At 37.3% G+C, this 27,717-nt stretch overlaps 1 protein-coding gene across 1 annotated transcript; it reads left to right on the top strand.

Moving 5' to 3' along the window:
* On the top strand, window positions 1-26,799 carry LOC128025375 (homeobox protein Mohawk-like). The gene is made up of 7 exons (XM_052611689.1): window positions 1-182; window positions 770-1,029; window positions 3,628-3,787; window positions 5,003-5,156; window positions 8,915-9,244; window positions 24,191-24,224; window positions 24,360-26,799. Exons 2-7 carry the CDS (start codon window positions 869-871, stop codon window positions 24,550-24,552), a joined length of 1,032 nt encoding a protein of 343 aa, XP_052467649.1. The 5' UTR covers window positions 1-182; window positions 770-868; the 3' UTR covers window positions 24,553-26,799.
* The last annotated feature ends 918 nt before the right edge of the window (window positions 26,800-27,717 follow it).

The following is a 27,717-nucleotide window of genomic DNA, read 5'->3' as shown; positions in this document are numbered from 1 at the left end:
GCCGGGAAACACGAGACGAGTCGTGTATTCATGTTCCCGGGCGCGTCTGAATAAAGCGGAGAGGCGAAAGCGGCTCGTGTGGCTTGCGCACAGGATCTTAGAGAGGAGAACATGTGAGAGGGAATGGGAAACTGGAAACTGGATTACACTTTACAGAAAGACGCAAAAGGGGTTACGTTCAGGTGCGTTCATTCAGCTTACATTTTACAACTGTTTTCAGTTATGACTTTTAAATATTTTCCTTCAGTTAGTCGTGTCGCGTCACTTTCATTGAACTATATGACAGGGATGTCATGCAGTTTTTGGTTAATTTTCTTTTTTCCCCCTCATAAATCTTTATTTCTTTCTCCATAAGAATGTAGGCAATAAAATAATAGGTTACGTTAAACTCGATAACTAGCCTACATTGTTATTAAAAGTGTCACCTAAAATGAAATAAAGGATAACAGTTTTTTTCTACAAGTAAAATCTGTACACGCTTTATTTGTGTGCTACTGTCCGGGGTTATAGACCTCCCTCAAAGACGCATCATTCATTCGGAATAATGGATGTTTTTCAAGTTTGCATGAATAACCTGTAGAAGTTTCAAACAAACCAGAGATCATCAGTTCCGTCAAATATTCCTGTCTGACTCACGCGCTTAATGAGTTCTCAGGGTTTTGTTTTGACGGAAATGAACGAATTTTTACACTGACATTAAAACAGTCTTTACCTACTGAAAATGAAGGTTTTGCGAAATGTATGCCTATCATCTGTTTCTGTTTCACAGGATTTCGACAAAGCGCAGAGGCTCGGTCCAGTAGGACATCCCCACGGCGGTCAAAGCGCTTTACGCGGACACGGGGAAATAAGGACTAATATACCAAAGATGAACACAATTGTGTTTAATAAGTTAAGCAGCCAGGTTTTATTCGAGGAGAATGCGAATGAAGTGGAAAGAAGCAGTCGAAATTATTTAGAGGTGATAGATGGACAGCATCCGGACCCAGTCATCAAAGACAGCTCCGCGATCCGACACAGGAGACCAGGGTATGTCCGACACTTCAGGGGCTTTTGTAAAATGTACTGCAGGTTCATGGACATGTTTCTTACGTAAATTTATATTTATTTTTATGTATTTATTTTTAATGCAAAAATAAAGCAGCTGCACTGTAAAATATGTTCAACATATTTCGAGTGAAATATTTGTTTCCATCAATGTAACTCTATTTTCTTAATCCGTAATCTCAATCGAAATGTCCTAAAAATAGAACGTATATATCACTGCAGGTTGTCACATTTTGAAGTTTTAAAGGTTGCATTTTTTTTCACAGTTGATGACAACCGCTTAGCAAATCATTTATTTTTCATGACGGAATAATTATTCCGCTTAGATACATTGCAGAACAAAAACCGAATCCGCTTATAATGACAGCCTGTTTAAATCACCTGTGTTCATTTTAACGCTGTAAATGCTTTCACCTTATTTAAGATAAACATCAAGTTGTTCAGTTTCAGAGCCAACGCTGAAAAGCAGTGGCACGTCCAACTGTTTGACTTTTCATAGTCTTTGTGTTTTCTTTCAATAGATTTGCGCTCAGTTGTGGTTAGAGAGCATATGGTTTGAATTTACAGCCTGTTCGCCTTCTTATCTGGGAGACGTTGGGGTTTCAAAAAGAGAATTGCAGGAAATTAATATTCACATTTCAATTAAGTCGCTGTCGATGGTGCTGAATTAGCGGTGGCATGTCGTTCGGGTGCACGAGGTCATTCGTGTTCGGTAGCAAAGTTAAAACACGTCCAGGTCTGTTTCGAACAAATAAACATTTCCTTCAAGTGTATGTGTGGTCCAGTCAATCACGAATATTTTTATAGTGAGGGCGCAAGAAGAAACCATGTCATCCCTTGTTCGCGCTCCGAACCCAGCGCGTTCAGTCTCGCCGCCCCAAGCTGTTTACCCCAACCTGTTTTTTATTTGCAGACAACACAGAGCTTCATTATACGACTGCGATACACAGCAACGCCGAGCCTAAAAGTGATGTCTTGTGAAAAACCTGTGCAAACATCCTCCGCTGCGGGTGCGTCTGGCTCGCGCTTACTGAAGGTCCGTTTGCGCGTGTAAGCGGAGCCATTAGGATAACACTACAGCCTCGCAGCTCGCCTCAAGGGGAATATCACTGCTAATGAAATTTATTAATATAAATTCAGAGGTGTGTGTCGCCGACATCGAGAACAGGGAGGGAAAAAAAAACTTATTTAGGTTGTTAATACAGTTCTGGGTTACAAGGACAATATTTGCTGAACATGAACCTTGGAGCGTTGGGGAAAATATGTTAAATGTGCAGTCAGGTTTTTGGAAGATAACAGCGCCATACTGACATCTACAGGTTTAAATAACCAGCTTCTGTCCTCTTTTGAAAATAAAGGTTCTAATTAGAAGAAAGGTTGACTTGGGATGATGCTAATGCTATAAAGGAGAATTTTTTTTGGAGAACCACCTGCTGAAACCCATACGCTGATCTGAAGAACCTAACTATATTTAAACAGAGGTCTGGATAAAACAGGAACCATTGAATAACCTTTCTTTTTAAGTGCGATAGCCTACTTAACATGAATTGAGAATACACATTTCTACACAATTTGTTGTGCAAACCATCTTTCCTCTCTGTACCTATAAAGTCTAGATATTTTTCTTTTTCAATCTTTTCAGTGGACATAGCATATAGCACGTGTGTCATTGTGCAGATGTTGGATCGCATGCAATTATTTCAGTCTTGCAACTGGACTGTGAACTTTTGAATGAAAAAACCCTCACCGGGAGAGTTAATAATAGCATGATGCTGGTTTTCTCATGTAAGAATATTTAACCCTTATATCTTAAAGTTAAACATAACACTTTTAGATGTTTTTTCTAAATGACACTTATATTTTCAGTTTCAGTTTTCAATGTGTAAAAGTTGTAAATATTTACCTCAAGGTCACTGGTCTGCTCATTGCATGTCACTTTCAGATAAAAGTGTTGTTTTATATTGACGATGATAATAATACTACTAATTTAACAATTTTAATTTATTCAGTTCATTTTTCTGTTCCTAATTTACATTGCTATTTACTGTAGATTATTTGGTAACACTTTAGAATAATGGTCCATTAGTTAATGTTAGGTAATTCAATAATTACCACATGAACAAACAATGAACAATACGTTTATTACTGTATTTATTCATCTTTGTTAATGTTAGTTAATGAAAATACAGTTATTCATTGTTAGTTCGTGCTAATTCACAGTGCATTAACTACAATGTTAACAAGCACAACTTTTGATTAGAATAATGCATTAGTAAATGATGAAATTAACATCAACTAAGATTAAGAAATGCTGTAGAAGGATTAGATCATGTTAACTAAAGTAGTTAACTAACATTAACTAATGGACCATTATTCTAAAGTGTTACTGATTATTTTCCTGACATTTCCTAGCAGTGAAACAGAAGGCAACAAGAATACCCCTAAAATAATTAAAAATACTTTTCTCTCTGTGGAAAATTGAATAATTCAGTCCTATGGAATTTCTCAACATGAATGCCCATTCATAAGTCTTGTATCATGAGATTTATGTGGCTTGTGTCGGCTTGTTTTTCTCCACAGGTCTCGTCAGAACCCAGGAAAGATACGGCATAAACGGCAAGCTCTGCAAGACATGGCCCGGCCTTTGAAACAGTGGCTCTACAAACACCGGGACAATCCGTACCCCACTAAAACAGAGAAAATCCTTCTCGCGCTTGGCTCACAAATGACACTTGTGCAGGTACAGTAAGTTCATTTTCCACAACTTTTCCATTCACGTGTTACCAAGAGCTCCTAGTTCTTCACAGAAGGGTTATTAAAATGACAGTTTTCTTTTACACAGATGAAAATGCATGTGTTCATTCCAAACACAAGTTGCGACCAACTCACATTTATTCTAGTGAACGTTTTCTTTTTTTAATGTTTAGCCAGTATATCTAAAAATGCAGAGACATTCTAGCCTGTGTTTAACTTTTCACATATGTGCTTTCCAGTCCGTGCTGAGCGTTGGTTTGTGTGTACACATCTGTCTCAGTCTGTGTCTCTGTATATAAATGAAGCATAAACATGTTCTCTAAATTTGTTAAGAATTGGCCCAGCCTGAAGATGCTATTCTGGATGACCCTACACATTTAATCTGGATCTAATATTCATGAAAAGGACCCATTTGTGAGCAGAGTGCACTGCAATATGTGGAAAAAAGACTTATAAACACGAAACCTATGCTCAATTTCAGTGAATAAATCATTTTAGGTGACTGAACAAATCTTGAACATCCCCAAACCTGTACCTGAGATAGATACACCTGGATTTTTCTCATTGCTGGAGTACTTTGCTACCACGTGCTATTCTACTCAATGCTTCCTTCACAAACTGGCCTCCGTTGACCTGTTTAAAGTGAAAAATATGGCTTTTGCTCTTTGATAACTTTATATAAAGCAGAGTTCAGGAAACTCAGGGCTAGAATAACATTTTTAATATGCACAATGCCTGACATATGTGGCTTGAAGTGTATCAGGCACAAAAAACTTTTCCTAGTATAACATCTAATGGTCTCTGGTCTCTGTGAAATGGAGAAGGCTGGGATATATATTGTTTTTATTGCAAAAAGACAGACATCAGGCAGAGGAAAAGAAATATTATTAGGTGCGAGTGGCAGAGGCCAGAATAAGCACCCAGGTCATCGTCGTCTCAGTTGAAGAAGACTTAATGTAATGTTACGTTCACACAGTGTTCCTGGGATATCTGCGTGTGGCGTTAATAGTTTTCATAGTGTTCTGATAAATAAAGCAGTCTCTGGGTCTGTTAGTCCAAAAACACATCTAGGAATGGAAGCCAATAGGAGAGGAAAAACTGAATCAATAAAAGGTACAGGTTAAACCGATCTTTTGTGTCTTTTTTAAGCTAATTCCTTGGTCAGATTCCAACCATTCCAACACACTCCCTCTTTTCTCAGGTGTCTAACTGGTTTGCAAATGCTCGACGACGGCTGAAGAACACAGTTAGGCAGCCTGATTTGAGTTGGGCCCTTAGGATCAAACTCTACAACAAATACGTCCAGGGCAATGCGGAAAGACTGAGCGTCAGCAGCCATGACTCCTGCTCTGATGGTACGACACTCTCTCATGCTCGCACACACAATCACACATGTAAAAACAACTGAGCCTAATTATACATACAGTCCTTATGGAGACGCACCGAAAACACATACACAGAAGTGCCGAGGCTGAATGTGACACTGAAACCAAGGATATTTAATATTGAACAGTGTTGGGGCCCAAATATAAAGTTTAACAATCTGTCATAGAAAAAACTCATATTGATGAACTACTAATGAGAAACTTGGAGGGAACGTGTCACCTCCAGTGTTTGTGATGAGTATAAGTGAGAGTGATTTCACCAAGTAAGAACAACATTCCAATCAACCAATCAGGAATAAAGGAAGAACTTTTCAGGGAATATCTATTTTAGGCTTACGATCAGGGTTAGGTGCTTCTACACCCTTGTTAATCAGCTATCATTCTCACTGATTTTAGGAATAAATTATGGGTAGGTTTATGTTTAGGTGTAGGGATTGGGTTTAGTCTATATTTTTGGACAGTAATGTTGATCCAGGATCAACAAAAGAAGTCTTACTTGGTAAAATCACAACAACCGGTGATTATAGTCCTAGATGAGACGCAAACATTAGAGGGATAGTTCACCCAAAAATAAAAATCCGTTCATTTCATTCCAACATGTTATGATTTTGTTCCTTCTATCAAACACCAAAGAGGAAGTCTTAGAAATGTCTCTAAAAATGTTTGTTTGTTTTTTGTCTATACAATAAAAGGCAGTGGGGTCTAATGTTGGTTTGGACTCCACTTTCTTTTATTGGATGGACAAAAACAGTTGCAACATTCTTCAAAATATCTCATTTTGTGTTCATCAGAAGAAAGTGGGTGAAAGTGGGTTAATCACCATTGAGGGTGATTCAATTATGAAATGATTTACATTTTTTGGGATGAACTATTTCACCAATATAAAGTTTAACAGTTGGTCGTTGAAAAAAAAAAAACGCTTGTGGATCAAGCACTGAACAAATTTGGGGCAAAGATTGTCAGGCCCAATGTTTGTATGTTGTATGGAACCTAAAGGAATAGTTCACCCAAAAATTAGAAACCTGTCATGATTTACTTACCTCTATGACTTTCTTTCATCTGTCAGAACACAAAAAAACATGTTGTGGGTTTTTTGGTCAATACAATAAAAATTAATGGGGTCAAATATTGTTCTGGACCCAACTGTCTTTCATTGCATGGACAAAAACATTAAACAATTCTTCAAAGTATCTTCTTTCTCAAGTCAGTTTCTGATTCAGTAGCACTTGAGAGTTTCAGTTGATGATTATCTAGGTTTTACTGAAGACATACAGTACAAGACAAAAGGTGCCCTGCTGAAAACAAGGACAATCAAGAGATACTATTAATACCAGTAATGATACATTTTTTATTCTTTTTTTATTCTGCCTTTTCCTCACAAAAGGAAGGTGCATACTTTTAAGAAGGTGCATATGTAGTAAGACATGTACAACGTGTTGGACAAATATTGCAATAAACACTTTTCATCACTGTTTAAGTGTACATACACCGTGCAAGTAATATGGCTCTTTAAAATAAAAAAAGCTCAAACAAATTCATCTATCCTTGTGCTAAATTTATGTGGTATAAGGTGTTTTGGTATTTATAAGAAACTGGGGTTTTATTCAGCATGTAGCTGAAACAGACCAGACAAGACACTTAAATGCGAATGTTTTATTACAATGCAGGCAGTGCAACACTCATTCCAAACATTTTTATAGCATCGTATAGCAGCCGAGCCATAAATCAGGTTCGGATATGTTGAGTGCAGCACTAGTGTGTGCGTCCTCCTCTGTGTTTAAGTTAACTGGACAGACGCGTAGGCTTCCAGACAGTCATGCAGGCTGTGATTAACACGCCACAACGGGGCGTCAGGACTCAACCACAAACACTCACACACAATCCTGCGCTTACATGCACAAACACAAAAACATCCTAGGTAACTATCTGAAGTTCTCTCTTTGCCTTCTCTCTTTCTCTCTCTAATTCTCATGCTAAGGTGTTACAGCTGAAGGGATGTTGCTGGCTGTCTGATGGACTGCATGTTTGTTGGCCACATGGCTCAGCATAAGTATCCATACACATCCCTCTGTGCTTCACAGTGACCTCCAAACACACACACTGTATACAGTGCCTTGATTAGATGTCTTGGATGAGGACACACACTCTGTGGTTAAAAGAGGAATGTCCAGTCTGAATGTCCTCTCAAATCTGTCTCATCCTACAAATACCTTCCTTCTTTTCTTACACTGAAAATGTCTCTACATTCTTGTATTAGCTCTTAATCAGAGCACACATAGAGAAAAGCATAGAACGATTATATTGTCATGGTTGAGTAGGTAATTCACATAAAACAAAATGCAATATTGTGTAATTTAAATGACAATTAAGCTCTTTCTATATAATAAATTATATATAAAGAAATGAGGGGAGAACTGTTTAGATGTTGGGGTTGATTTTGTGACGTGTATTCTGTGAGATTCAACAAAATAAAAGAATAATATTTAAAAAAGTAGAACATCATATAATATCATACAAGACGTTTACTATGCATATGAAATGTCTAGCTGCTTAGAGGGAACATATTCTTGTACAGATGTTTCATCAGGTCTGTCGTTCTTCAGAAGATCCGAGCTTCAGACACACTCTTCACACATTTGAGTCAAGATTGAGCCTTGCAGTGAAATCCTAGCTCACTTAGGAGGCATTCACTCACGCAATCCTAACCCTGTATCCTAGGAAATATTGCATTTGTGTGAACTCCAGTGTTTACCTTTGTTTCCTACATTATGGAATGGTTGTCAAGGTAGTATACAATGCAGGTGCACTTAAACAATCTTTTTGTTTTTCTTGTTTAAATGTTGACTTTTAGTGAGCAATGTGTCTTTGCTACACTGAAAAAAAAAAGTAAATTGGGCCATTGACCTTCAGTAAATCCAAATAAACAAGGAATCCACATACCTAGTTAAAAATGAAATTGGTGATTCACAGGAACATGAGAATTTAAGTCAGTGATTAAACAGTATAGAGTTGACTTAAGACATACATGTGGGAATATGTGTGCTGAAGACCACAAGGACAAGTCAAGAGAAAAATAACAGTGGTGCAATTACAAATTTTAATTGTTCTAATTTTATTCTGCAACAAAAGTATTAACTTCCTTGGAATTGTGACATTAGTTGCAAAGTCAACAGGGAGGAAATAGTTTGGACCATCCCTTCTGTTGTATTACAAACAACATTAATACCCCTTATAGTTTTCTTTCAAAAATGAACAAAGTCTCACGAATCATCCAGTAATAAAACATGTTTATTTATGTTCTTTAATGAATCACTGATGGGACTAAAGGTGGCTGAGCAAATAATAAAAATTTTACAGAATGATCAACTGAACACACTTTCTCTAAGGCTGTGATATAACATTGAGAACATTTATACTTTTACTGGTTTTGTTACCAAAGAGCAGAATAAAATCAGACGATTTATCACTTGAAGTTCTACAAAAGTTGCAGTTGGGAGGCTTGTGTTTCAAGGACTGTAATCCAGTCGAGAGTTTTCAGTGTGCTGGAGGCGTCATGCAGAAGAGAAGGGTGATTAAATGAAAACGTGACCTTGTCTCTCCCTGCTGAGATGGTGTAAAGGGCAGGAGATGAAAATATTGACTTTTTTTTGTTCAGTTCCTTTTCTTGTGCATACGTCTTCTCAAATGAGTGTATTAATATATTTGTATGTATTCTGCATCTCATCCAGATGGTGACCCAGCAGCTCGGGCCCAGGTCGGGGAGTTCAGTAAGCCAATGTACCAGAGCGTCATCAAGAAGGAAGGTGGTGCTGTGGGTGCTGGTCTTCGAACCGCTGCAGACGCCTCATTGTCTGATGACTATGTGTCACCGCCCAAATACAAGAGCAGTCTGTTGCACCGTTACCTTAATGACTCACTCCGTCATGTGATGGTTGCCAACGGCGTAATGGATGCAAGGAGGAGGAACCACTCAGGCTCTTTCAGCTCTAATGAGTATGATGAAGACCTGCTGTCACCATCTTCTTCTGAAGCAGAGGCCAACTTTATCTACAGACATGGTGAGCTGCTGCCAGTCTTACATTCTTTCCTTGTTTGTGTGTCTCTCTCTCTCTCTCTTTGTGAGGAGGAAGGACATCTTGAAGCTGTTTCTTCAGCCCGGTATCAGCTGTGTTTTGGTCTTTGGCTTCTTGTTCTACAACAAGGAGAGTCACAGAGGGGTCATATGTTTTCTCAATTCTCTATTCTACACATACTCATAGTTGTATAAATCATTTTATTTCGACAAGACATTTGTAAACCTTTTTAATAGTATGAAAATGCTAGTAAGTTAAAAATATTGCAGTTCAAAGAATGTGTGCTTTTTATATTAAGCTTTGTACATTTGATGAAACGTTTAAGGTCATGGAAGTTCAGATTTGAAGTTGCAATGAAACAGCACATTCTGTACTGTAAACATAATTTATCCTGGTTGAGGAAGTATTTCTTTAGTCAATCAGGCAATTATTTTATCTTTTCAATCTTCATTGTCTCATCTTGTTATGTTTTTCGATATTGCAACTTTTTCTCTCGACACTTTTGAGTTCATGTCCAACATCCACAACTAAGAAACAAGAAGTTTTTAATCAAAAGAGAGTTCATCAGGGAAAGAGATGTTTGTGTGTTATTGCAATTGTGGAAATGTGTGTTTTTGTGTGTGTGTGTGTGTGTGTGTGTGTGTGTGCATGCGTGCATGTATAACTTGAAGTGATCCAAACTCTGACCTAAAGAATTTTCTCTTTAAGTCTTTTCTATTGTGTATCTAACGTTTTACCTCATGGTAACGTAGTCACTACAGAAAGTCCAAATGTCTCTTTAGGTCTTTCAGCTTTTAAGAAGTTCTTAAAACAACTTATGAAAACACATATATATATACAGTATATGCTTTTGAACTTTCCACAAAAATATTAAGCAGCACAACTGTTTTCAACATTGATAATAAAACGATTTTCTAGAGCACCAAATCAGTATATTAGAATGATTTCTGAAGGATCATATGACACTGAACACTGAAGTAATGGCTGCTGAAAATCCAGCTTACCATCACAGGAAGAAATGACATTTTACAGAATTTAACAGTAGTTTTGATCAAATAAATGCAGCCTTGGTGAGGATTAAAAAACATGACAAAATCTTACTAACCCCAAACTTTTGAACTCTTGTGTACTTGTATTATTTGGAAAATAAACCGCTTTAGTTTAATAAGAACCATTTTCGGCCATTTTCTCCCAATTTCTTCACTGCAGCTGCTTGAAAATGACTTTATCCACTTCCTAGAGCTTTCACCTAACCCAGGATTTCTCATCTACACCAAAAAAAAAGGCAAGCTCTTCCAAAGTTTAGACCTCTCTAACTCTGTTTAAGGTCAGCGTTGGTTCAGGGTCTCTCAGTAGTGAGCGTTTGCAGTCCTCACAGTGAGCTTCGTTTGCTTCCATGTGCTGTTTAAGTCCTCCAGGTGTTTGTGATGTTATCGCAAAACTTTTAGACATTCCAAAATGACAAATATGTTTCAGGAGAGTTCTAGCAATTATTTAAGCCCAGTTCATCATCATCTGGAAGAGTGTCAGCCTCTATTGATCATTTGTAGGAATTCATGTGAGATACTGTGTCTGCGACCAAGGCCTTCGAGCGCTTCTTCAAGAAAGAGTTTCTTCAGGTCAGATCGATATGTCTTTGTCCTGACAGAATTCAAAACTGATAACACTGCTTGCTCTTTACTTCTTCGCTTATTTCAAGCCTTGGGGATCTCACCATGCAGTCTCTGTTTCACTTTGTTTCTCATTTCATTTTGCCATTTCTTACTGACAAACATGGTTTGCATTACCTCTGGGCTGAGGAACAGAACGCTGGAATTCTCTTCAAACCCAAATGCTGCTTCTAACTATTTTCTGGACCGGTGTTTAAACTCCCTGTGCTCTATATGACGCAAGGCTGCTTATGTAGACACCTGCTGAGATAGACAGAGGGAAAGAGTTTTGGTGTATTTTGTTGCTTATTTCAGCTTGAATCAGTTCTTCCAAAACACTAGAATATTTATGAGCTATGCGGTTTTCCTCGTCTTTCATGGTAAATACCATTTCTTGGCTAAGGATTCACGTGGCTTTATCAGGTAGATGAAGTTTCTTTTTGTCAGTTTGCAGATAAGAATTTGCCAGATGAAAAGTTTAACACATGATCACACACAGCAACATTTGCGCAACAACAAATAAGGGATCAATCCGAACAAAATACAGTGAACTCTGAATTAAACTGATATTGAATGTGTCATTCAGTCCTGTTGCTGGTTAAAATGGGTTTGTAGCGAAAGATTTCACTTTCTCTAGCATATGCTTGTTAGGTAATTTTTAAAGCATGGCGGCTGATTTGAGCTGCTCCTTAGTTGTTTTATAAACTGGTTTAAGCTGGTCATGTGCTGGTCCTAAACTGATCCTTAGCAACCTGCTCAGGACCAGCTTATAACCAGCTCAGGACCAGCTTAAACCAGCTTATAAAACAACTAAGGAGCAGCTCAAAACAGCCGCCATGCTTTAAAAATTACCTAACAAGCATATGCTGTTTTTATCAACAGGGCTGCTATTCTCTTTCCTTCCATTTTCTTTCTACATTCCAGAAAGTTTTCATACAAATATTCCTCAAGTTTCAGACTAATACTGTGTGAGGTTGAAATTTTAGATCTGTGGACTCTGTTTTCTTTTTTAAAGCAGCTGTCTGTCTTTCTCTGCACTGTGTTAGCCAAAGACGCTAATGTTTTAGCTCAGACATCTTTAAACCAAAGTGGCATCTCAGAATACACTGGTTTAATGTAGCTTAACGGAACAAATTGGATCTAAAGGAGCTCTCTCCTCCTTAATATCAATCCTCACTTGAAGTTTCACAGATCAGACGTGGCAAAGGAGCCGTCAGGCCATCAAAGCCTCCGATGGAAAACTAAAGAGGCTATTGTGTAAGAAAAATACGAAATAAAACGCAGTGGGAACCCTGATAGGAGTTTCACTGAAAACATTAAGTGAGAGAATTCCAGGGTACATGCCAGGGATTGTATGTCAAATTGCACTTTAATGGGATATTTAATGGCAGGAATCTCACTCAGTGTGTTCCCTGCATGCGTGATACAGGGTTTAGGGCTGTCCTGTATGATATAGATCACTATGTCACATTGTCGGAGTGGATGGTAGCTTGCAGTAAAGTGAGAGCATGCAGGAAAATTTTTCTCAAAACTTTGTCTAACGCTTTAGAAGTATTTTCACAGGTTGGATCAGGGCCTGGTTAAAAGTAAAAGGGCATCACATTGGACATAAACTGGCTGCTGCACCATTTATTCTAGATTGACATGTTATTTGTCCTCATATTGCTTTCAGCAGGATCCTTGTGATCCAGTTATTATGTGTCATTTGAGGAGTTTATGAATATATTATGATATTATGCTTCAGTGAATGAGATAAAAGTGATATATATCTCAATACTGGTGCCAATTACACCCGTTCAAAAAGTTTCGAGTTAGCAATAATTTTTTTCATCTTTATTTAATTCATTTTGAAAGAAATTAACACTTTTATTCAAATGAATGCATCAAAATTGACAGTGAAAACTTTACATTTTTAAAAAGTTTTACATTTCAGTTCTCCGTTGTTAAGAATTCTTCTTCATTGCCCAGAAATACAGTATAGAATATAAAGAAGATTTCGTTATATGCGACATTTTTGGTAAGGTTTTCTTTTTCCAATCTATCTTTTTGCTATGATTTAGTATGTTAGCTGTGCACTGTGGGACATATTTCTTCACAGAACCAAGAATGTCACCTGTGTTTTACAACATGAAAAGACCTTATTTTTCAAGGTCAGTGGACGTTAAATATATTAAATGAAAACAGAAAGGCTTGACAAGGCCACCGGGGCTCATAGGTGCCAGTCCCTCATAAGAGTCATGCAAACTTATTGGACTGAAGCCACCAAAAGAAAATGCTTTAAAAGTCGTTGTCCAAGAAAAGTACAGTCTCCTCAACTCAGAAACATTAGAGCAGATTTCAGGCCGGCCTCACCACAATCAAAGGCAGGTGGGCAATTCATTCAAGCCTAAACATGCAACAGAGTGGGAGCACGTAAATTCAGGCATTATTAATGTGCAGGGCCTGCTGTTCATCTGATGACTGACAGCCCACTGTGTGTACAGCTGGAAATACACAGCACACTTTTATTGCTGTTTGTGCACAGTCGGACTACACATCCAACCACATACAGTACATAAAAACAGTGAGAGAAAGAGAGACTTTCAAGCTTTTTAATGGCTTTAGACTCTCGAAGCAAAACAGGCTTTGGCTAACATATTTTAGCATTGTTTGACAGTGACATACAGTGCAGGGGAAGGATGTGTAATTAAGAAAAACAGCCTGGCAGGGATATGGCATTTAAAGAGTACATGCTGAACTGCCTGATTTATGGTATCTGGCTGCTTACTGACCACAGAGCCACAGGACAATGACTGATCCAGCTCTACTATGCACATCTCAAATGGCAGAAAATGTTTATGAAAACATCTTGATTTAATTTCGATCTTCAAAACTGTAATATTAAGCTTCACCATTAGATTTTATGTTGTTTTAGTGCATGTTCAGAAAAAAGTTGTTACTTTTAAAGGTACCCTTTAAAAAAAAGGAACTAATGTGACACTACAGTTTTTCTTAATTGCTAAAAAACTAAACCCCAATCTCTTTACCATATTCTCACTAGCTTAACCTATTTGTTGAATAAAGCACTCTTTCTGCAAAACCTTAAACATGTTCAGGCAGTTAGGCTCTATATGCAAATCTCATGCACTCTTTTTGCAAAACTCTAAACACATTCTCATTCACTTAAACACTTATTAGACCGTGATGCATTTGTGCTGCAAAATGTTAAACACAGGCCACAAAAGTTAAACACAACTAAAGCACAGTTGTCATCGTTTACACACAACGATTCACAATTGTTCACACTTGTTTCTAATGATGTGATCAAACCAAATGTACAAAATATGAGCCATTGGTTCAGAGTGCTTAAGTGACACAGGTGACTGAATGATGATACGAACAATAGATGGAAACAGTCTGAGAAGAAGAGGAGGATGAGGAGGAAGAGGATGAGGAGAGAAAGAGCAAAGTTTAGAGAGAGTTATCAAGGCTGGATCTGTCAGACCAGAGGGTTTTTTCTCTTTGTCTAGAAAAAAAAGTCATTACTTGTGATGTGGATGAAGTCCTCAGGCCGGACTCAAGCACAAAGACATGATGCTGAGACAGAATGAATCTCTCATTGACCCTGGTTTTACAATTGTACAGCTTAAAGCATTTGAGTGTACTGCAACAGGCTATTTTGCAGTTGGATTCAATATTCAGCACTATTTTTCCACTACATGCAGCTAAGGTGAATATATTGTAAAGGCCTACTGTAATTAATTTCAAATATACTTTTTTACAGAGTTGCAACATTGTTTTCTCAATACGATATACTTTTTTGTAATGTTCTGGATGCTGTGTTCTCTTTCTTTCTCTGTAGTGTCTAATGAATGCTCTGTAGTGTTTATTTTATTGACTCACTTGTGTGTGAGCTGAGAGCACAGTTTGAGTGCAAGTGAAAAGGTTTTGCAGTGACTGCTTGATTTTGATGGAAGAGTCAGAGGTTTCTTGAATTTATTTTGAGTATTTGGATTTGTGTTTAAGGTTTTGTGCAAATGATTAATGGTTTTAAGAAATGTGTTTTAGCAATTTAGAAAAACTCTAATATGCACTCTTTATGTGCAAAGTTTTAGCTTTTGAAAGGATATTGACCCAGTGACAGCTTTTGTACCTTTATTTTATTTTATTTTATTTTAGAGTGTAGTAAAAATTCTCATACACACTTGTGAATATGTGTAGTTGAGGTAGAAAATGCACAAGGCCTTTTTTATCTGCACTAAAACCATTTATTGAAATATAAATTAATTTATAATGTATATATTTTAGGTCCTGTATAATATAATATAATATAATATAATATAATATAATATAATATAATATAATATAATATAATATAATATAATATAATATAATTAGCAAAATGTTATTTAAACAGTTTTACATAGACTATAATATGTCACATCACAGGACTAGTCAACTTCCCAAAAGTATTTCATGTCAGATAACCATATGCACTATTATGCATATTTCCTTTTCTTGAAGACGTTTTCTCCATTCTCCACTCCATCCCTCACAAAACAGGGAGGGACGTCTGAACAATCCTTAAGAAAGAGGAGGCTGAGGCTAAGATTTACCTCAGACTCTAGGTTACAGTTGTAAGTATGGAGTCTCATCATCCATCACCAGAGGGAGAGAGGAGAGGATGTTGAGAGAAGTGAAAGGTGGAGAAAAGAGAGAAGGGAGGAAGGGAGTAGGAAAGGAAGAAAGGGGAGATGAGAGATGAGCTGAAATTTGGAAGATGAAAGCTGAAGTATCATGAAAGAGACTTAATTAACTTAACTTAGTGAATAATGCACAATTAAACCTACATAAAAACAGAGATGAGAAAATATGTAACTTCTCTTTTTATAATGAGAGATATAAACAGAGACCTAGACAAGCATCTACATGTGACTGTACTCATTATACCAAGGCATTGTACTCATAATACTAATTTTTGGTAACAATAAACAATAGTATTTTCATGGCTTTTATACATTTATTATAACATTTTTACAGTGTAATACATAATTATAATAAATAATCATTATAAAAATTATAATTAATTTTTAATTAGTATTTTTATTAGAAATTCTTAGTATTCTCAATAGGTTTATGATAGGATATTGGAGAGCAAGTAAGCATTTTCTTAGTAGCATGAATAAATGTCTTGCTTTATTACAGCATTCTCTATGTACCCAGACACGGTTTGATAAGTTTTCATCCATCTTTTATAATTTAGTTTTTGGAGCCATTTGTAAATTGAAAAAGATTCATTTCAAAACTCGTTCCAAAAACTGAGTTCTAAGTCTCTCGGCACAGTTCTGTGTATAAACTGTCCTGAAGCTCTAGAGCAATATATCATGATGAATTGCAAATAGTCCGAGGCACACTTGAAAAGTGAGTGTGTGTGGATTGTGGTGACTTGTGTGGAGGAGAGGTGTAAATAGACACACACTGCTTTGGCTGCTTACATGTGAGAATAGATAGCAGACAGGAGGAAAGAAACAGTGAATGAATGGGAGGCTATTAGACGAGTGTGGAGAACCTAATGGCTTTAAACTGAGAGACTCTGACAGTTGGAGCATCAGAAATAGCACAGCAGGGCCTATGCATATGTCTAACTTGGAAAGTAAAGTTTTTGTGGCAAGGGGGAAAATAAAAAGAGGCATTTTCACAAGAATAGTTTAACAAATGAAAATAAAAATCAAAGAGTTTATGGTAAAAAGAAAGAATGTGCGTGTGAGCGAACCTTGAGGAACATCATTTTACTGTGTAATTTTGAATCAAGTCTGCAATCATTATTTAGTTCAGAAAACACTTTCAAACATTGTTATATTATATTCAATCATTGTTTTTTTTCCGAGGTTGTGGTCGAAAGCAATTCTGTTTTCATCTCTGGGCAGAATTAACTTGCAAAGAAACATACAAACTTGTAATATGAGATCAAAACAAGCTTTTCCATTCTGCAAAACCATTTGTAATGATTCCAAAGTTTTTTGCTTTTAATTGTTTTTTTCCATTTTGGAATGACACTAAAGCTGAAGCGAAATTGAATTTTATTGGAGCTGAAAAAGGTTTGTGATGAGTTCTAGTTGGAGACTTATCTACGTCTGATAGCACTTTAGGCAAATGCTTTCAGCATGAGCTTCTCTCCTTCTCTTTGTCCTTCATTCTCTTTTCCTGAGATACGTCAGAGTGTAGATACTGTCTTGTAATACCTCAGTGGTGTGCTATGTCCTCTAGCTAGTGTGTTTGAAGTCTGTTTGTGGGACTTTCATAGGTACTGATAGGGTGAGAGATCAGAATCATTTGTCCAGCCATTAGCGAATAGCAAATCCACTCGTCCGTGTCCAGAACAGGAAGCCAATGGATGACCTCTAAGTGTAAAATGGTCAAGACGAAAATATATATGTTAACAATAAGTTCTTTTCCCCAGAGAATTTCCTTGATCATGAACAGACCAGTCAAAAAACACATAAGCACACATACTGTAAAACAAAGTGCAACCAAATAAAGAAAGTCATGTAGGTTTGGAGAATAACATTTTTATATCTCTTTAAGAGTTTTAGTAATTGCACCCCATAATTACTGCTAACTATTCAAAATCACACAGCATTTCATCCATTTATGTTAAATACTGAAATGAACCAATTTTCAATGTGAAAAATTACTCCTGTTAATTGTGAAATCTATTTACTATGAAAATAGCTGTAAAACAATACATATATCATATCATTGCACCATAAACACTGCATTTAATAACTGTCATGTTCCTATGATAGATTAAATACAGCTCTGTACTGTACTGTATTCTGTATTTTAAAAGCAGTGTCTGTGAAAAAACTCAACCTATAATCCATCACTACAGCCTAAAGTAGCATATTATTAAATATAATGTGTGTTACATAACACAATAAAACAAAAAAATATTTTACTACAGGAGCAAATTTACACCCCATTTAAAACATCTGGGACATATGCGTTGCCCCATATAGACTCATGAGTAAAAAAAATCAAACACAACACAACTGTAGCTGTTTAACTTTACAACAGAAACACTGTTTTTACAAAAAAGCAAAACAGAAAGATTAATTTGATATCAAAACTAAAATTTCAGTAATGCTCTCGAATCGCTATCGCAGTACTTTGATGTGATACACAGAACGGTCTGTGCAATTTTGCTTCATGTCAAACACCTATTGTGTTTTGTTAAGAGATGAACAACAGCTCTTCTTTGACTTTATAGGTATAGGTAATATTTTAGTTTACACAACATTGCAAAATCAGACAAAATTGTGTCCACAGTAATAACCTATTATTATTTAAATGATGTAAATAAATATCACAACCTTGACAGAAATGTAGTGGAGTGAAAAGCACAATATTTCTCTTTCAAATGTAGTGAAGTTAAAGTCATACGTATCTGGAAAAATTAAAGGACAGATACTCAATAAGTGTACTTAAGTACAGTAATCAAGTATTGTGCTTTGTAACTGTCCTCCTCCGACTCTGACCGGTAAATACAAAATAAGTGGAAGATGTTGAGGCCGTAAGTGTCATTGGTGGTGGCTGTTTTATTTTGGCCATGATCGGATTTTCATTTTTTATCATCTGCTGTACAGGTACACAGAAATCCTACAAATATTAAATAAAATCTGTCTAAGATGAATCTTACTGTTAATGAGTTGCCATGTGTCCATGAGGCTGTAATGGGATTTTCAGTTGGTCTCTCTCTTGCTTAGCCTGTTTACCCCAATACAGTATTGCCACTGTTTGGTTGTTTCCTTCAGCTCGCCAGTCAAATCCACAGCCCAGAATATGTCAGCACCCTCGACGCAGTTTGATCCATCACAGATTAATGTGCTGTGATTCAAAGGCCGAGGAAAGGAAGTCCAACAGTGTCCAGACTGATGTGTTTTTCACCACAGAGAGTTTTAAAATAATACGAGAAAATGTCATGTGCGAAGAATCACTACCATTCTTCATTCCTCTGTTGGGCCTCATGCCTCTTCCAACCACCCTGACCCCGAAACAGAGGATATCATGGATATTTATAGTGCAGCGATTGCTGATAAACGTAAATGGAATGGAGAGAATGGAAGAACGGAGTCAGTAGTAGGGCTGCTGTTTAAAGATGGCCATTACAGTGAATGAAACCTCAACCAAAAGTATGAACTGGGAAGGCAATGGGAAAACAAGCACCATGGCATTAGGTTTAAGAAAAATGGTGAACGTCAGAGACGAGCTGAAGAGATTAACAGAACAGAAATGATCACAGGAAACAGTCAGAAAAATGGAAGCAAACCAAAAGACAAACTCAGACGGTTTATCTAGAGAGTGACCAGAAGAGACAGAAAGAGAGCGAGACGAGAGATAGAGTGGATGTTGAACTGGGGAGGAGGAGGCTGCTAGTGAGGGTAGAGCTGGCAGAGCAGAGACGACACATGTGCCAGCTTCATTTTAACTTCATTCACAGGCCTTCAGTGACATTATTAAAGAACAACGTTCATTTTTCTCAAGCACACATTGGACGCCCAGAATAAAAATCAGACACCAAGAACTGATGATGTCTGTCTGCTTTGGACAGAACCAATTTTCCTACCCTTTATTTGAAAGCTGTGAAAGTGTGACTGATATTTTATAACCCAGTAAAAGCAGGCAGAGATTATGGTTTGAGAAAATAGTGCAGACTTCTCTAATTTCTTCGGTTAATGCATTCTAAATGTGCCAAATTAATCGTCTGTTACGTTCACTAATTTTAGCAGGTTATCTTGTTGAACTATAACCACTTCTCTTTGTTCTACATGCTGGGATGTTTCTTGACAACTAGAAGCGATACGTGCCACTCGCAGCTACCACAGATTGACATTGACATTTTTTCCATTCTCGTCTGTATGGCTCTGTAGCCAAAAAGGCATGACATCTTGCCCAGAATCCATTTGTCACTTCTCTTCATGCAGCTGATAGATGGATGATCAAAAGAACGAATGAACGGATGGATAGAGGTATATTTCCAGCCTCAGTCTGCTCTGACATGCCAACCATGATGCCATTCTGTCTCAGCTGTGAATGCTCATTGAGAGTTTGCACGGAAACAGACCTGTCTGCAATATTTTACTTAATCATCCATTCAGTCCAACATTTAAAGTTTTTACTCTAAATTCACATGTACGAGTCATTAGCAACCCTTGAATTCAAGTTTCATTCTTCTAGCAAACTTCTGCAATCCAGAAATGGAAAGATCAACTTGTTCTCTGTGTTAGTCAATGAGAATGTTTTCTCTCTTAAACAAACAAGCAAAGAAAAAAAAAAAAAAACTTTCAAGAATGTCTACTTTTGTGTTACACGGAGGAAACAAAGTCATATACAGTATGTTTTAAATGACATGAGGGTAAGTAAATGATGAGAATTCTTTGGTAAATCATTCCTTTAAACAGACACATCCACACACATAAAACACCGGATGATTAAAATCCACTAATACACAAAACTCCAAGCAATAATCTCAAACCCCTGCTCGTCTTTAAAGCAGAAATGATACTAGACCTTGCAGCCAATCTGTTAAATTGTTATCAGGCCAGTCCTCTCACCCTGAACTTTCAGTACTCAGTAATCGCAACTATCTGGTAGAGATTACTCTCTTAAATCATTGTCCAATGTTGTTTTGGATGAAAATTGGCTTTCATTATTTGAATAAAAACAATAGAAACATTCCTCAAAATATCTGCATTATTAATAAGAAAGAAAGTCATACAGGTGTAAATGATGTGAAGTGAGTAAAAAATATATTGTTTAGCCATGAAACTCTAGCAGAGGTGGATAGATGCAGGCTGATAGGTTCTTTACTGGACATTTAGTCTGCTAGCAATCACATAACTTACTACAAAGCACAAGCTGACTGGTTTTTGCTGAAGCAAACAAGCCAGTGAGCTTCAGTCTTCACTGCAAGACTGAGAAACTCTCCACCTCCCCCAGCTCCACCTGTCTAGACCTGCTATACCTATTCATGCAGCACCAGCATATCTTACATTGTCATAGCAGCCACAGCGTACAATGCAATTCAAGTTTGCTAAGACCAAATAAATTAAAATGGTCTTATCCGTTAACATTCTGTTATTTGTCTGAGTAATTGAAAGCAGTTATTGATTTGTGAAGCAGTATGTAGGGTACAGTAACCATGCATCTGCTGCAAGTGTTTGCTGGTCTGAAATCTCCCAGTACCTGGTAGAGAAATAGATGTTTTTAGAACTTCTTTCTCTTCCCATTTTCTCTTTAACAGCATTTTTATGGAGTATCACACAAGTCCCCCAACTCACAACTAACAGAGCCATTTCAAAACAGACCCATTCAGTTGCAAAGAACGCTGAAAAAACCGATAAAAGCACCAGAAAAAATAGTAACATTTTGATTTATAGAGGATTTCTAATTTTGTTGGCACAGCCGTTGTTTTAAAAAATCTTAGTTTTAGATGTTTTAGGCAGCAGCATTTGGAAATTGTAGTGGGTCTGCATCCAGTTTTCAGCAAGAGTTTCCCTGGGGGAGAGAGCGGAGTCACTGTCTGCTCCCAAACGAGGGTCGCTTAAAGACACAATATGTAATATTGTTTTTATTCAAATATCCCCAAAACACTAGAAAGGTGTTATTTATTTTGCAGACTTGTGTACTTACATTATCCCAAGTGTTTCGAAGACTATTTAAATCCAGAGAAATAAGCTATTTTAACTAGTGACACAGACCGTGTCCATAGTGTTATTGTGTCGCCTGCCAATAACATCATAACCCCTCAAGTTTTGTTTGGCAGAAAACATATAGAAACAAGAAAGATGCTTTAATATGTTGTGTGTTTTAATAGATCGGTGATGACTGCGCAGAATAGCATTATAACAGAACTTTAAACATATATACTATGATAAAACAGAGCTTCTTTTTTTCCCACATGCGCACTATCGGAAGGATTTGGAAGCGGTCGACTGTGGCATAATAAAAGCTCTGCTGCTTTCGAGATGTAGTGTATGTAGTTTATGTAGTGAGGAGCGGGAGAATGCTGTTACCTTTATTTGTTATGCTAGTGGTTGTCAGTAGAAACCAGTCGTTCAACTTGCAAGAGAGTAAACTGAGCTACTATCACTGCAGTAATAATGTCAGACAAAAGCAGCAGCGCTATCACACATCTGAATGGCGTCCAAATCAAATTCATTTACAGTCCTGGAACTGGCATTTTTAGGAATCCAAAACTGGATTTTCACAGTAGCGGTTTTAGTGCCGTCTATTTTGATTGTATTTATCATCATACCGTTGATAAATGAACTTTTCCAAGACAGTTACGAGACTGAGAAAAGATCAAACTTGGAATAGCTGAATACTGGGGAGAAAAACAGTTGAATAATTTCAATGTTTTATGGCATGTGCAGCAAAAGGACTGAATACCTGCGTTTGACAAAAATAGATCTAGATGTGTTGTTTGTATCAAGTGCAAATCAAAAAGCCCTCTGAGAGCAAGAGCTTATTTACAATACAGAACATACAACCACAACAACCAAATCCTGTGAATACGAAGAGAAAAGTGATACATCAGCAGCACAGCGAACCCGACACAAATATACAGTCTATAAGAAAAGAAAAGATATTACATATTGTGACAGAAACATTAATGGGTCTTTCGAAATCAAACTCGGACTGGATGAATTAAGGTGCGTTTTCCCAGCGGAGAATCTCTAATCGTCTCTAATCTAACTCTAATCTTCACGTTTCACAGTCACACACTCCGGTTTGGTTAACTGAACCCCAAACACATCTGTGAGTTTATTCTGACTAACACACTCATTCTCAGCCGTGTAAAACTATTGCTGAGCACAACAGGATATTTCCCAAACAGCCTCACAGCAGACTCGGGCAGTAATGGCCGCTGCTGGCCTTTCCTCAACACAGTTGCCATTCAGCGCACATGTGAACGTTTTTTTAAGAAAAAACAAGTTTAACACCAGAGCCGTCGGGGATGATTAGGTGCTGTTTGGCCCTGGCAGGTGTTCGGGCAGAGATCCAATGTCCGTTCCGGATCCAAGGGGTGTGTGTGAGCACAAGATTTGGGATGGGATGAGGTGAACGCATGCGAATCGCTGCCTCAGGGGAGAGAACCGAGACATCCGGAATAAAGGCGTGGGGTTTAACTCACCGAACAAACGCTAGCCTGGATCTGGATTTAGAGAATGATTCAGTGCCTGTAAATGTCATCCTGGATGAAAGTGTGAGGCCTGTTAAACCACAACTGTCATGTTTAGTAAGAGATCAGCCTGGCGTAATATCATTTTACAAGATTGCAGGGTTATGCATGCACATTAAGAGGAAAAACGAGACTCTGAATGCTGAAATCACTGGGGCCTGGGGATGTGCCTTGTTAAGTAGATGAAAGAGTTGGGTCTGGTTGATGAAATTGAAATGAAATATTCCTTTTGTGAATGTAATGAGTTATTTTTTTGTGCATTAAAATGAATATAAAATGGAATGTGCCACAACATTTCAAGAACTAAATATGCATTTGTGATACAGACAGATCCTTTTGTCACATATTAGGTGCCCCTTAAAAGAAATAAACTCGTAATTCTAATATTAACTCCAAATTGTGAGATATTAACCTGAGATTGCAAGAAATAGTCAGAATTGTGTGTTATAATCCTGGAATTCTAAGAAAGAAAGAAAATGGAAGATATAAAGTGGAATCGCAAGAAATGAAGTCAGAATTGTGAAATGAAAGTCGCAATTATCTCTTTTTTTATTGTTATTCTGTTGTAGAGACATCAACACAAAGGTGAGCCAATCGAGGGTCTATGGAAACATATGTTTTTAAAAACATATAATTTCAAAGTAAATCACTAAGATGTGTTTTTGGTTATATATAGAAAAAAAGGTTAATTTGTCAGTACTTTAAACCCTTGTGTAAAAAAGTGAGTGTGTGCGTGTGTGGTAGAGGAACCGGTGATTATCATTAAGTAATTAGCCTCAAGTGTGTTGCTGACCTCTGCATTTAACAAATAACACATTATCATAGTGCCAAGCATCTGGATAAGGAACATTCCACCAATCACGGAGTAAATGGAAACAAGTCTCGGTTACTGAAGCATCTCTCTCCATTCACACAAGTAGCACAGACCTACACATAAACAAGTCCTCCGAATGTTTACTTACAATCTAACTCTGACTTTTCCTGCCTGTCACATCTGCCAGCATTAAGATACAGTGTTTAGTTATTGACACTGGGTTTGTCCTGTGCTTTTATTTACAGAGACGGTGGAGCATGGATCAAATAAATCAGACAGGTGCGTATGACTGGAACTGGCATGCACAAAAAAATTGCTATTCATGTTATTTTAGATAGGTGTGTATGGCATAAGAATGACATTGAATACAGCTAGTGAGCATCTTTCAATAACAGGCCTTTTGTGTGTTAACAGAAGCATGAAGAAGGAGAAGGGACAGAGGAAAGACGAGACATACTGGAGGGAGATCAACGCGGCCATGGCCCTCACTAACCTGGCTCAGCCCAAGGACACGGCCACCGGCGCCACCACCAGCTGCATCATCCAGAAATCCTCACACATAGCTGAAATCAAGACTGTTAAAGTGCCCATCCTGCACAAATACTAACGCACACCAACACACGCAGAAGATCCCGCTCTTCTACTTTTGGAATTCAGTTGTTTTGAATATTGTTTATTACTTTGAGGTACTGATAAATAATACTTTTTTGGGGGGGGGGTCGTTTTTATTGTTATTATGAGTACGATGAAGTGCCCTGAAATGCAGCATTTGTATCGTTCACCGATTTGTGCATTTTTCCTTTGGGTCGCACAAGCTTTTTTTTGATAAGTGTTGATGAATTGTCAGTAACGGCAGTATTTCTGAACGAGACACTTTTGCAATGTTAACTTATTTGGTATTAATCAGAAATGTGTATTGTATCGCACCAAAGTGCCTTCATGCATCTCAAAGAGAGAATGTACAGTTCATGTCCTCTCTGAATGAAATAAATGGTTGACACGACAGGAGGAGTGTGTAATGCACTCTTCTCACAGCTTACAGGAGCTGATGACCTTAAAATGAAATCAGCACAAGTCACAAATGAACCTAAGGCCATTTCTGCATGTTTTGTCTTAAAATCTCAATCTGGCTGTGACTATGACATTATTTTGTCTCTAAAATGGAAAACTTCAACTGTCACCTGCGAACAATAGTAGTGTAGCTGAGAGATAAGTTCAGTCAGCCTATATCAAACTCCAGCTCTTCCTTACCAGATAACAAGCACAGCTCTCCAAACTTTAACAAGGTTCTCTTAAAGTTATGAACAAATGTACTTCCAGTAATGTTAATAGCGCCTTTGTTTAGTTATTTGGTCTTTAATAATATTCTCAAAACAGTAGCACAAAAATATTATTTATACATCGTTCACTGAACGTTTTTATTTATATCATTTAATATTTGTATTTTATTTCTGAAACGTTTTAGTTGGATGTTCAAATGTTACTTGCTGCATAATGTTCCGAATTACAACATTTCTAAAACTGGATGTTTTTAATGTTCAAAGAACATGCAGAAATAACCTTAATGGCAATGTTAGCAAAACGTTCTTGGAACATATTTTCGTTAGCTGGGTTAGTCTCTGCTTTCCCTTAAACACTCCCAGTTGTGCACATTTCGTAGACAAACAACGAGCAAGAGAGAGACAGACTTCAAGGTTTGGTCCGTGACAGTTTGAGAAGAGGACTGGGACTCAAAGGGATATTTATGAATCCATTATCAGTGCTGCACTGAATGTGTTGCCTTCTCACGTTTCTGCTCAGAACAAGGTACTTCAGTTGAAGCAGTAAATAATTTGGCCAGTTGTGTTCTACCCCTTTTTCTCTCTCAGCTGGTTAGAATTACTCTTAAATTGCTGTTTACAAGAAGTACGAGAGACACTTCCATGTTTAAAAAAAAAAAAAAAACATAGCAGTATTACCACATATCTGATTCAGTGAATGTTCAAACTTTTGTTTGTCCTGAGGTTTTAGCTCTTTTAGTTAGTGTTGTTGCCTTTGGTTCAACCAAGCTGTGTTAGTCTTGTATTGACTGAATGGGAAGAAATTATGTTTGAAGCAAATGTTATTTACATTGGAGTTATGGATGCCAAGTATGCAATTTAGAGAATTAAAAGCCACTTTTGAAGTGAGCGAGGTAACACTATCTTATGTTGGAATACTTTTATTTTATTTTTTTAGATAAGTTTCCACCTGCTTGTGGTGGGAAAGGCCAAAGAGACTTGTTCAAAAAGTTGCATGCACTTATCTGACTATGCTCTCCTCCCTTTTTTTCAGTATTAAAAATAATACTCACAAACACCCCAGGACTATAGTTCATAGGTACTATGTCCCTGTTTTCCTGCTCAGCAGAGTAGTGTAGCTCATTTTTAGAACATTTCCTAACAAAACTGGGAAATGCATGATCTGATCAGTTTTTTAAATCAAATTTTCCTTTCTTTTTCTCTCTCTCTCTCTCTCTCTCTCTCTCTCTCTCTCTAATCCATTCAAATCACATGTGAATCTCTTTTGGCCTTTGCAGAGAGCAAAGAGACGAGAAAGCATCAATCTGAAGGATCCTGACAGACAAACAGTTATTTTGTGCACACTTTAGAAAATTTCAATTGATTAAAGACTGTAAAAATGAACTTGTAATAATAGTCTTATTTTTTATTGTTAAGTTATATCCTTTTTTTTAGAGACTGGATGTTTATCCAATGAAGGAATGCATTGCATAATATCTCATTTATTCTCTGATTTTCTTTTAATGTTCAGTTTACGCCAGGAACCTTGTTTACTTCAACGGAACATTAAATAAAAAAGTTTTTTTTGATGATAAGATGTTGCTCGGCATTTCATCGTTAACGTTTGCTTTTCTGCACAATCCTCTGATTTTTTTTCTTCATATAAAACCTTGTCAGAGATATAACTGGTAAGATTTAAACATAAGGGGATCCATTTGAGTTTTAACTTCAGTATATTTATGAATAAACACGAGTTTAAAATGAATAAATTCCCAACAGAAATGTTTTGGGGCCAACTTAAGATGAATAAATCACACTGCATTGAGGCACACAAATGAAGCGTCACTCATTTGTCTCTGCAGTTTGACCTGAGTTCAGATGGCAAGCTTTTCTTTTATTTTTTAGCCTCTGCATCTTTTTGAAAGCGGTCTTGTTATCTTTGCCAGAGGCAGAGACCTTGTTTGCCTTCATGCTGGTTTCAGCCCAGTAAAACAAAAACACCGCACAGCACAAACAGAGCTGCAAATGGATGATCTTGTCTTTCCTTAATACTGAACAAATGCTGGGAATGGACACATAGTGCTCGCTGTGACATGAAGCTGTGCTCTTCATTTAGCTAAACAAGAGTATTCATCTAAAACAACAAAGTGAAGCATTAATGTTATTTTCATTTACAGCACATAGCTATTCTTGAACTTGACCCTGACAACAGACATTAAAGGGCACTAGCACAAACCAAGTCCCCTTGTCTCTCTTTAGCTCTCTCTGTCCTACTCTCTTCCTCTGTTTCTCTCTAAGCAGGCTGGCAAAGACCAGCGCTCTGAGCAGAACTTTCCATCGAGGCCATTTGCTGAAATGTTTGAGCAGTTTTGTGGATCTCACCCATTATCTAGCTGAATAGGTTGGGATTCTGGGCCGGCCAGCCATGTGACACACTACAGACGTCTCTCCACCCTTCTCATCAGACACTGGGCCCAAGTTGCTGTCAGAAACTACACACACACACACACACA

Source organism: Carassius gibelio, chromosome A12 (genome assembly GCF_023724105.1).
Source record: "Carassius gibelio isolate Cgi1373 ecotype wild population from Czech Republic chromosome A12, carGib1.2-hapl.c, whole genome shotgun sequence".
NCBI lineage: Eukaryota > Metazoa > Chordata > Actinopteri > Cypriniformes > Cyprinidae > Carassius > Carassius gibelio.
This window is presented reverse-complemented; position numbering and strand designations above follow the sequence as displayed.